Source organism: Melozone crissalis, unplaced genomic scaffold (genome assembly GCF_028551555.1).
Source record: "Melozone crissalis strain CALT ecotype California unplaced genomic scaffold, PUWL_Pcris_2 ptg000004l_1, whole genome shotgun sequence".
NCBI classification, from domain to species: Eukaryota; Metazoa; Chordata; class Aves; order Passeriformes; family Passerellidae; genus Melozone; species Melozone crissalis.
In genome coordinates, this window is record NW_026535782.1 from 38145693 (window position 1) to 38157734 (window position 12042).

A 12042-nucleotide genomic window follows, 5' to 3' on the forward strand; every position below is an offset into this window, starting at 1 on the left:
ACAGGAAAGATAAGTAAGGCTACAAATAAAAATAAATATATGTTTTGAAAGACCAGACTTCCCAGGCAGCTCCATCCAAGCTGCCAAAGCCTGCCTCATGCAAAGATGGCTGCTGAAGCATTTCCCATTCTGCCTTTACTGGCACTTTCCTGTGCTGGATGCACAAGACATGAAAATAGGAAAGAAGAGACAGCTGTTCTGGAAATCTATATGATCCTTGGTTTAGATCTCTTAGAAATCAATTTATTTTGCCAGAAAAATGCAAAGAGACCCTGGCAGCCAACAGAAAATTAATTATTTTGCATACATTGTGTAACAGTATTCATTAGTTTTGCATGAATGGTGAGAGGTCAGTCAGGAATAGAATCCCATTGTGCTACCCTTCAAAGAGCTTGCCATGTAATTGAATGGAAGAAAGGAATTAAATATGCAGGCAGAATGAACACTGATGGTTAGCAAACAGCACATTGCAAATATCTACAGCTTCTTTGTCTAAATTCTTCAGTTGAGGTCTTAGGGGAAGGTGATTAGATAAAAAGCAAAAACAAAGAAAATAAAGAATACTGGGGGATGTGCATAAACATGAAAAAAAGGAGAAGCATAATGGGATCCGAATGCTACAGTGTATCCAACTTGTCGAGCATTAGCACAGAGACTTAAAACATACATTATGCCTGTCTGCTGCTGTTTTCTGTACAGGGAGCATGCCATGTGTAGGGCCACGTGAGAGACATTTTAGGAAATGTGGTAAAGTTCTGACCATATATATCACAGAGCTAGCTTTTGTTCTGCAGAACGATGGGAACACTGTGAGTCAGTAAATGGAATAATTTAAATTTGAAAATAGCTCCCCCGAATCTGCTGAATCCATTCAGAGTTAACTAGCAGGAGAGCATCACCATGAAGTGTTCTGGGTCCATCTGTTGGCAATATCATGATGGAAACAGCTTTTCAAATGCTATTTTCAATAAGCTACAATAACACAACAGCTTGTTTCAACAATATTTCATTACCTTTCTGTTTGTTTGCCGCCTACTATAAAAAACAGTTTGGAGGGAAGGAGGCATTTCAGTACTATAGACTGATGTAGGGTGGGAGGGACAGAGACACTACAGAAACAAGCAAAATGAGAAACAACTATAAAAATAAAAAATAGAAGAAACTGTAATTTTAGACTCTCTGCAATCTAGATTTAAACCAGCATGTGGAACCTGAACTGTGGTGGTGTCAGAAGGGGATGGTCTACACCAGCCTGTCAATCGAATTATTGCAAAGTGACAGTGTCAGCCACAGGAAGCCAGTGGCTCCTAGACAGAAATGGCAAGTGCACCTAGTAACTGCCTTTAATTCTGCAAGACCTTCTCAACTGTGCACTCTAATGAAAACTGAAAGGAAAATTCACCTCCAACACTGTGACACAGTCACTTGTGTGGTACCAAAACAACCTGGCCTATACTAGTCCTCAGAAAATATCATGTGTCCATCAGCTTGCTCCTCAAGTAAAACAAGTGCCAGTGACATACTGATGGTACAAAGCCTCCATCCAGAGAGGCTCAGCTGCAGAGACCAGCTTAGCAATAAAGAACAGATGGCTGCACTTGAACCCAAAATTAGTAGGAGATGAGGTTCTTTTGGTTCACATTAAAAAAGTTTCACAATTAGTCAATTCAGCATGTAGTTGTCCGAGCTGGCTTTGGCACACCTAATGTCATGGCTTTTTAAACAAGGAAATAGATCATCCCAAGGTTTCTTCTGACTCATCCCATGATCCACAATTTTAAAATAAACTCCTCTACGCTGATTAACTCTGTATTACTGATTCAAGTTCTAACACATATTTCCTTTAAAGCTTTGGTTTTAAAGAGATGCACTCCTTAAAGAATTAAATGGAGCACTCAAGTTTCCCACACATTATGCATCACATCTTGTGTTTCCCAAACAGTATTAGAAATATGGAAGTTCATAAGCAATACTGCATGGGAAAGTAAAAGAAAAAAGGTATGAAACATTATAACTTCATGCAAATGGAGATGCAGAAAGAAGAAAGTAAACCTGAAAAATTAATATGGAAATGATACTGATAAAATCAAAATATAACCTTGAAAAAAAAGCAAGAGTATGGAAAAAACCAAAATAATGCATAAGGAGTTGATTCATTCTTAGTGCTATAAGAAATATATACAGATATCTCTCTGTGCATTTGGGCTCATTTATAAAATATTTTATCTTCTGCTGCTACTAAGATGATTGTTAAGAAGACAAAGTATTTTGTGTCCTGTTTATGTCTTTGACCTACTCGAAAGCACAAAGCCATAACATCCTCTTAGAATACATGCATCACAGCCTGCTATTGAAAGGAGAAATACAACAAGAAAGGGGATGCTTCTGGTGAGCACCTACCTGAGGACGTATGACTTTCACTATGTTTTTAAGTGCAGTGTCTGGTGATGGAGGAGAGCAGTCAGGTGTTGGGCCTGTGGAGCTGTTTCTATGGTTACCAGATCCTGGTGCGGTAATTGCTACCTGAGGTGCATTATCTGTGAATAAAAATAACATCTATGTGAAATTACAAATACTTTGTGTATTTTAAAGTAAAAAAGAACTTTGAAAACAGAAGGTTTCTCAGAACACTATTTCAACTTACAAAATCTAATAGAATTTAAACATATTTGTCAAGAAATATATTGCATAGCTACACTTATTTTTTCAGCCCATACATTCATTCTATGTTAAGACAAGACAGAGAATTTTCTCAGTACCTAAACAAAATGAGTTGGAAACCAAGCATGAATATTTTACTTTCATTACCTTCTTTACTTCATTACTGACATTGAATTCAAATATTACCACTATAACAGGGGTGACTTGAAAAGAAGGTTTATAATGCAACTTCTAGCTCATCCTGGAAAATCCTAACACATATGACCAAGCTCTATATATATCTTTGTGTTACACAGACACTAACTTAGAACATGTTAATACCTAATACCCATCATTGACAACTTTGCTTAACATTGTGATCAGCATAACTGACCAGCTAAATTACATGAAAATATGCTCAGTTTCTCAGGTAAAATTTGCATCTTCCATAGAGTTCTGCACTGCAGTAACTTCCCTTCCAGCAGTACCTCAGCTATATAACCTACAGCTGGCTTAAAAATACCTGCACACCTGCATGTGTATGGGCAACTGCTCTTGGGCATATTTTGATCTTGCTATTTTATGGCACTGGGAAGTGCCATTAAAAGGACTTAAAATATCATTCTTACCTTCTCTAAATGTTCTTAATGCTGTTTGATCAACGTAAAGTTAGTGAAAATCAGATCAGAGGGTAGAGAGGACTATGAAATAGCTTCTCAGCTGTGAGAGTATTTAATCATTGGAATGACTTAGCAGAAGGCCAAAACCTCTACATTACTTCAGGCCTCTAGAATTGTATCAGTAAAGAAATGCTTTAATTCAGATTCTGGGGCAAGTATCATTGCCTGTGCATGGTTATGGTGATTATTACATTGTCTGTGAATTTACTGAGCACCTTTCTTCGTGAGTTACAAAGATGTGCTCCATGCTCCTCAATGTGCTGTTACACCTGAAGCACTGCATCAAGACAATGATGTTTAGTCTCATGTCTGTGGGCCTCAAATGACAGCCTGCAGGGTTCACAGACGAAAGCAAGATTTTTTTTTTGTGATTGGGGTAGTTCTCCAATATGTGCTTCCACTATGTGGACAAATCCACTCCTGAAAAACCCAAACATCAATAAGCAAAAGCAGCTCTCTTAAGCTGGCGAATTTTTGACCAACTTCTACAGGTACCCACATGAACTCCTCCCTCTGCAGAAGTGACAAATGGCTCTGTGAAAGCCATGACAAAACTGCTCTCTCAGTCCTACTAACCTGAAAGAATTCCTTGGAAGGGTAACAGAGATATTGAAAAAAAGGAAATACCCAGTTACATTAACAGAGATCATATAGGATAAAGGGGAATAGTTTCAGGAAACTTGATGGCCTTTCCAGCTTACAGATACTTTCACAGCATGAGTGATTCTAGGAAATCTGCAGGATTCTTCCAGCAGAAACACTTTGTAGCTGGATGAGGTTTCTAATCAAAGCTTCTGATCAAATACAGTCTGACAATTTAAGTCTTCTAAAACAAATGTCAAGCAGGAATGTTCTAAATTTCAGCAATACTGATACAACACTTAATGAAGGCATAAACAAAAATTCAGATGGCAGATTGACAGACATCCAAAATGGAGACATCCTGTAGATAACCTCAGGTGTTACCTTACAGTGTGAACACTCTCTGCTACAGAAACAGAGAAGTCCAACTTTTTTCAAAAGTATCTCATTAAAATTGCCAGTCCAAAAGGTATGCAGTCTTACCACACAGATGAGTTCTTCCTAAATCATCATAAATGTATACAGGAAGCTTGGATCAGAAGTAATTTATTTAATAAAGTAATAAATGTGTGTTGATACAATGTATCAAAACCAATTTAAACACAGCCTTAGAAAAGAACTGTAAATGAACTCTCACAATAACATAACTGACATGGAAGAATTTTGATAGCATTTCAGAAAGCCTTAAGTCACTCATATTCTTTCCTGCCTGACCTGGTGTCTAACTTTATAATGTTGTTCACATGCACCGTGTAAATGAGTATTCTGTGATATGAAAGCCCAGCTCATCAAAGGAGGGATAGGGATTTGGCAAGAGAAACCTCTAAAGCATTGCCATACTCTGAAAATTTCATAGTGAGGACAAAGGCTAGATATACTCTGAAAATCTCATAGTGAGATAAAGGCTGGAGTAACACCTTAAGTGAGCTGAAAGTCTTCATGTCTTTTGCTCCAGGCTATGAAACAGCATCTCCTTTCACTCTGTGGACTGACAGAATATCATCAATGAACCTCCCTTACTGAGGAATCAGAGAGTTGCTCTAAGAAACCCTTGCCCTCTGTTGGGGGAGCCACCAAACAAGGGACTACACTATTGTCAAGAAATGTGGGAACACAGGCACCATATACAGGAAAGAAAAAAATGAATTCTTGAGTGAGAAATGCTCCACATGAATCCAGGTAAGTGCATTTAGTGCACTTATTTACTCACTGGTGTGAGAAACAAACAGGATGATTATCTCTGACAAACAGCTAAAGCTATAAAGAACACAAACTCCTCCATACTCCAGCAGTCCCTGCCTTTCTGTCCCTATTTCCCTGTGAGCCTGTGCTTAGCACAACTGCCCTTGAGCTACTCAGCACATTAAAGCCTTGCAAGTGAAATGAGGCAGTCTCGCAGAGGCAGATATTATCTAGATATCTCAAGGATGGATCACTCAAAGGGCACATCCTAAGAAACACAGATTGGTGTCAATAGTAACAAATGCAGTTGTCTGCCCACCAGTTTGTTCTGTTTCAAAGCCTTGTTGATCGTCACCTCATCTCAGTTTAACCACACTTCAAATATGCAGAAGAGGGTAACAAGAAGTCAAGCTACATGAGCAAGGTTTTGGTCTTTTCACAGGAAAGACTTCTTGTTGACCCTGTTCAGTAGTAGCTCACTGAAGGCCAGGTTTTCCCCCTTCACATGTGCCACATGAGTGGCATTGAATTGACTGTGAGTGACATTCTTGGAAAGAAAATTTACTGGAAGACATACAAGAGGGGGAAGAGGGCTGCTACATGCCCCACAAGACAGAGCTGAGAAAAAATTCTCAGGCTACAATGTGTGAATACAACCATAACCAATTCAGCAATGTACACAATATGCAGCAACCTCAGAAAAGATTAGTTACAGATTTTCTTTCCCAGTAAAATTAGGCAGCAATACAAAAAAAAAAAAAAAATCATGTTTTTACAGCCTAAAACAAAGCTTTTCAAAAAGAAGCTATAAATTCTTTTTTTAAAAATAAACAGCCCAGAAAAAACATCCAACTGTTCAGTATTTCACACCTTTCCTTTTTTCTCAAGGGGCTAAGTGTCTGACATGTAATGATTTCTTGTAAACAATTTCTTTATTGTGGACAGCTGTTTATTTTCACAGTAGGATGTTCCCATTAGGCAACCAACAATGATTTACTACCTGGGTCTGCTCCATCAGAGAGAGAACAACGCCATCAAATTAGTTTCTGCAACCAATTTGTAGGACCTGTTTATGTATACAGTACGTATAGTTTCATTAAGAGTATCGTTGAATTTATTTTCTTTGGAATTAAATGTTATAAAAATGATTTTTAAATTTTCCTGGTGACAAAACTAAGGCAATTTTTTCCCCCTTCAGATAACTATGATGGCAACACTGCAAGTTTCAGAAAAACATTTCATGGCAAATAGAGGTTGGAAACTTAAGAAACTACCAAATTTACCTAGGAAAGATTAGCTCTCATGCTGAATTTCTGATAGGTGCTACAGATGGGGACAACAGGGAAGTAGTTACAACTGTCATTCCCTTCCAGTTCCTGGCTCACATTGCAATAATCTAGATGTTTCTGTGTAAGTCACATAACATCAGGCTCCAGGGATCATCTAGCAGCTAAAAACCAATGAACTGCAGCATGCTCTAACAATACTCCTTCCTTCCTCCATCATGCATGAGACGTTGTCACAAGGTCTATGTAATTCGAGCTTATTCTGATTTTTGAAAATGCCTAAATGCTTACTGAGGACTTGACATTCTCCATTTTCTTTATTTCAGGGCAAAGGAAATAGAATAGAACAAGGAAAATGCATGAATGTGGTCTTTTAGTATATTGTAAGAGCAAACTAAGACATTTTTCTAGGGCTGTCTTCTAAAATGTCAGACAAAACATAAAAATGTCAACTGTTTAACTGAGATGGTAAAAAAAGAGCCATATACAGGAAATTTTGCCTTTTCCTGTGCTATGTGACATCAGTCATTGGTTTCACATGTCTTTTTTCTCAGGGAGCACTGCACAGAGAAAAAGGCCCTCATGGATAATAAGAGACCATAACACCAGAGTTCAACAAGTGCTTCATTGACATTTTCATCCTCCTATCTATGTGCTGTGAGGACAAACCACAAACCACTCACTGAAACTTTTCTAAGGGATTATTTTTTCTCATAATGCATTCAAAGAAAAGGCACTATATGTATACAAAGCCACAATATTAACTATCAGGCAAGACTAAGTACACCAACCAGAACACTTCCTGCATCCCAGCAAGCAAAATATCAAAAACCAGACACAGCCATGTTCCAGAAATATAGTTCTAATTAGATTTCACTGCAGAAATAAATCTTTAAAATGGAACACACAGTTAATCTAGTTTTCTACTTTCATTGCAGAAACATGCTAGCATCCTTATCAAAATTTACAGTTATGTCTGTGTTAGCTATTATATCAGTTATTTCTACAACTCAGTGTAATGGCAATGGATCAGCAGATCAAAAGCAGTTGTTCTGCATGACACTCCATTTAGATTATATGTGGGTTTGAACTTTTAGCACTATCTAGCAACTTATTTATTCTACCAAACACCCCCATACATGCTCCTCACAACTTCCAGCGTCCAGAAGGACCCTGCGCTTTTAGTGCCCAACTAAAAGGGAGCATCACATCCAGAAGAAATCTGGTTTATGTGCTCCAAAGCTGGCCTGTAGCTGAAGAAAATAATAGTAACTGCAAATGATGATCTATTTCATATTCACATCCAGTGCCCTGAGCCAAAATGCAAATGTATACGCCACCTATTTTATTTCCATATTCCAACTATTTGTGGAGTCACTTAAATACTATAATCTCAGATTTACAATCTGCTATAAAAATGGAAGAAAAGTGTATTTCACTTTAGAGGTATGGACTAGTAATAGCCTAGAACTAGATTATACACTACACACCTAATGCTGTGTTTAAATACACATACTAAATTCTAAAACATCCAAAAAGACAATACTAGGCGTGAACAAAAATACTTAAAGCACAAAGCCTAATCCTTATGACCTTGTAGAATTTTATACTACAATATAGTAGCATAAAATTCTGCAAAATTGGGAGAGAAAAAAGACAAGGGTGGGAAATGAATGTGCACGAACACACATACATATAAATATACAGAGATACACCTGCACACATAAATGGACAGCAAATCCAAAGGCACATTATTATTAGCAATAGCTTCCTCAAGCTCTGCTTAGTGTAGAATATTTCATGCACTGTTTCAAACTACTTGAGAATGTGGGTCAAAATCCTCCATCTGTTTTGGACACCCCATCATCAGAGATAAGGCAAATACGTGCATATAGGTCCAGACAGCTCAGTGCCATCTGGGCTCAAAATGAATTTTAGTGTGGTAACAAGACAGACCTAAATTTGATCAATTACAGCAAACTCAATTTGCTAGACTATTATAAAACTCTTATCTAGTCTGGCAATTTCTATGGGTTTGGATGTGTGTTTGGGAAAAAAAGTTGGAGTGCCTTTGTCTGTATATATTACGTGTCCTCTTAACATCAAATATGTTACATGAAGGCAAAAAGCTCTAAAAAGGAACATGGCAATGCTAATGATCTGCCCTGGACAGAAAGCAGTCATAATCCCAATAGAAATCTTGGAAGAGTAAAAATAAGATATTATGGAAATAGTACTTATTCTGGAGGATCAGTCTGCAGTGACTGAACTTACATATATCTCCTCATAGAGAACAGAGCCACCAAAATGGCTAATTTAATTGACTGGTTAAGAAATTAACACATTAATGCAGGTCCCATCATGTGGGGTACCATTAGGAACAGATTTTAATGCTCTCTGATAATGGGGGAATGGTCATCTACTCCTTCTAAAATCTTCACAGCTGGAATAAAAAAAGAATTGCCACTTATAATTCCACTGGAGTGACAGATAAGCCAGCAATTTCTGATTCCTATGATAATCAAAGATAGGGATGCTTTATCAGGAATATGCTGATACTCTCATGCTGAGGAAACCAAGAAACTTCCCTGATTCTGCTTCAGGGAATCTTTGAGCTTCATCCACAAGCAAGAGAGAGACACAGGCCCACATGAAGAGTCATCTGAATCTGACTCTGCATGGTAAAGAGAATTCTGGCCCAGTGATGCCCTGAATTTTGTAGAGGGCTCATTAACAGCCCTTTCTAAGGCAGAGCAAGGAGAATCAACCCATTATTCTAAATCCAAACCTACAGACTTCAGTAAAAGTATGTGTGTTTGTATGAGGACAGCACTTGGGCTCAGTCCATTCTCTACGGATCAGTCTTGGTTGCTGAATTCCAGCAAGAGCAGATTTACAAGGCAGGAGCCCAAGCCATCAAATAGGAAAGAACTAACATAACCCAAAACTGAGCAGAGCAGGACATAAAATAGCAGGAACCACACTGATTTTATCTACAGATGCCGTGTGTAAGACTTCTTGGACAGCATGTGTGATAAAAATGTGTTGTCCCCTGTAAGTGGGGGACCCACTGCAAAGAGTAACAGCAATAGCATATAGTAAATTAAGCAGTTCATACAGAAATCCAGAAAAAAGAAAAATCTCCTATTTTGTCAGGGAGATAACAAAAACATTCATGTTACAGAGTAGCCTCAAACAGGACTAAGTAATTTCTCATAGCACAGGATTCAGCTTTAAAATTGTTTTACTTGACTAAATCCTCACAGCAAATCTTCTGTCCTACATGACTGTTCAATATGGAATAAATCTACAAGCTACAGATAAGGACAACCGTGTATTTCAGGATTTCAAGGAACAAACATTACCAGAGACATTTCAAAAGAACAGATGGAATAGTGAATAACAGAATCAGTAGGTAGCTACATTGGATGCATAGGGAGAATGGTTGGACTCAACTGTTTGAATTTGCTCTTTTGAATTAGCTTGGTTCCCACACACTTAACCCTGAATAACTGTTGTTCTGAGTAGAATTGTAAATATATATCTGCAACTGTCTTGTTGAAAGCACTCGAAGCTATAACTGGTCTAGTCTTGGATGTGGCAGTTATTTCAGGATTGTATTTGGAATTAATTACCAGTGAAGTGCATTCCAGTGGCAGCAGGGGGTTTGTTTAGTTGTTTCTGCATCATCCAAGAGAGTTGGGTATGACTATTATCAAGTTTTTATTTCCTCTAATCACCCACCTGCACAAACAGACTTTGGAACTGCTTCAAGCCTGCATAACGCTTGTAATACCAGGCAACTGTCTGGAAAAACATCTCTCATTAAGTACTAATGAGAGATGATGGGTGATTTCCACCATTTCCTGAGTAACCTTTTGAGACTGCCTCTGCAAGCTGCTGATGTCTAATTGAGCATTCAAAAACAATACCACACAGTTGCCATCTACCTTTTTTATTTTTGTGTAATGGCTTTTTTGTTGGCTTTTCCATTTTTAAAAGGTTTGTAGTGAAATGATTGCACTTGTCTATGACAGGTATTTCACAGATTTCTGTATTTGCACTGTCTCAACATACAAGCACCATATTTCTGGGAGTTCAGTGAAAAGCATATGGTACAATTACACGTGCCAAAATATTTTTGGTTATCTTAACCATTAACTAAAAACCGGGATGCCTAATAGTCTTGTAAAAAAAAATACCTCAAAAAAGAATGCTAGGTATTGGGGATTTCTGTGCTTATTTTTAAATCTAATTTATCAGTGAGAGGTCACTGAATGTGATCATATGCATGCCCTAGTATTTCATAAGGCTTCTCCTATAAACCAACGAAAATAACCAAAGTGTGGTGCACATAAAAAATACTCCACCCTTACAAAGGCAACAGATGATTACTGAATTAGGCTACATTGCCAAATTATTTCAGAAAATAAACTATAGAAGGTGGTGAGAGTGTGTGTTTTCAAATCATTTAAATAATGCCAGTGATAGCCATACACCCCAGGGATGAAGCTCAGTTAATAAATAATTTAAGCAGTCTTGAAGATAAACCTCCCAATATACATCTATCTACAGCTACAGTCAAAGTCAATTAATGGAAAAAACCTATATTTTCAGTTCTTCTAGGTATCACATAATTAATAAAGCTCTTTATCAGAACACTGGAGTCAAAGTGCTAACCAAAATATTTTAAAACCAAAGACACAGATGTGTCTTAAAATGTTTCACAATCCAGTTATTCCTATTTAAAGTACCTAAATTTTCAAGCAGCTTCAGAGAGATTTAGGAAGCTCAACTCTCACCCCGAAAATTTACATTTTTGTATTTAATACACATGTGCACTGAAAGAAGTATCTTGCTAATATGTATTGCATATTGGATCATGTAACAGTTATATTCATTAGGCATAAAGAACTTTTCCAGCAGATAGAATACACTACAAATACACAGTAAGAATTCAAGGATCGTTTATGGGCTTTACTGTTCAATTCGAAAGAGATAGCAAAGCATCTGGACTAGAGTGGACCAGTTATATAGAACAATATGTTGCCCTGATAGTGTCCAAATGACTTGAGAAAGAGAAAGGAAATACTGTGGATAATTTTGGAACAACACAATTCAATTTTCAACCAGCTAATTTTTGGCACTATAGCATTAAAGTTTCTAATAACTCAAAACCTCAAAAAATTTGATAGCATTTTTAATTTCTGAATTTTTCATTTTATAATTAGTTTGCCAAAACTTTTTTTGCCAGATTTTATATATTTCATTTGTACATATAATTTTCACCTGAAAAATACTAAAATTCTACCCCTTTTACTAATATTCCTGCATTCATTTATTTTCTATCTCCTGCAATTCAGATAAAAAGATATATTATAAAAATGTTATACATTTAGACATGATTAATCTTACCTTCTGACTGACAAAGCAGGACTTACATAACTTCTCTGAGTGTTTAGAATCTTCTCAACACTTCAGCATATTTCATTTGCTAAAACCCCAGGTTTCTCTTCTTATTTTGGTTTTAGGTTCTCTAAGATCCATATGCTAGCTTTGTAAATTTCTTAAAATTCTTCCTATTATGTTTTCTCACTAATACAACCTACTACATTGATTACAGAGACCACAGAAATCTAGTTTAGATAGACGGTTGGAATTTTTAAGGGCTG

The 12042-nt window shown here is 37.1% G+C and overlaps 1 protein-coding gene across 9 annotated transcripts in view; it reads right to left on the minus strand.

Moving 5' to 3' along the window:
• ANKS1B (ankyrin repeat and sterile alpha motif domain containing 1B) overlaps positions 1-12042 on the minus strand; it is a 406799-nt gene that overhangs the window by 264615 nt on the left and 130142 nt on the right. For all 9 annotated transcript variants that reach the window (XM_054280464.1, XM_054280403.1, XM_054280419.1 and 6 more), the window contains one exon: positions 2401-2537. In XM_054280464.1, the coding sequence (XP_054136439.1) occupies positions 2401-2537 (137 nt within the window). The remainder of the gene's footprint in view (positions 1-2400; positions 2538-12042) is intronic.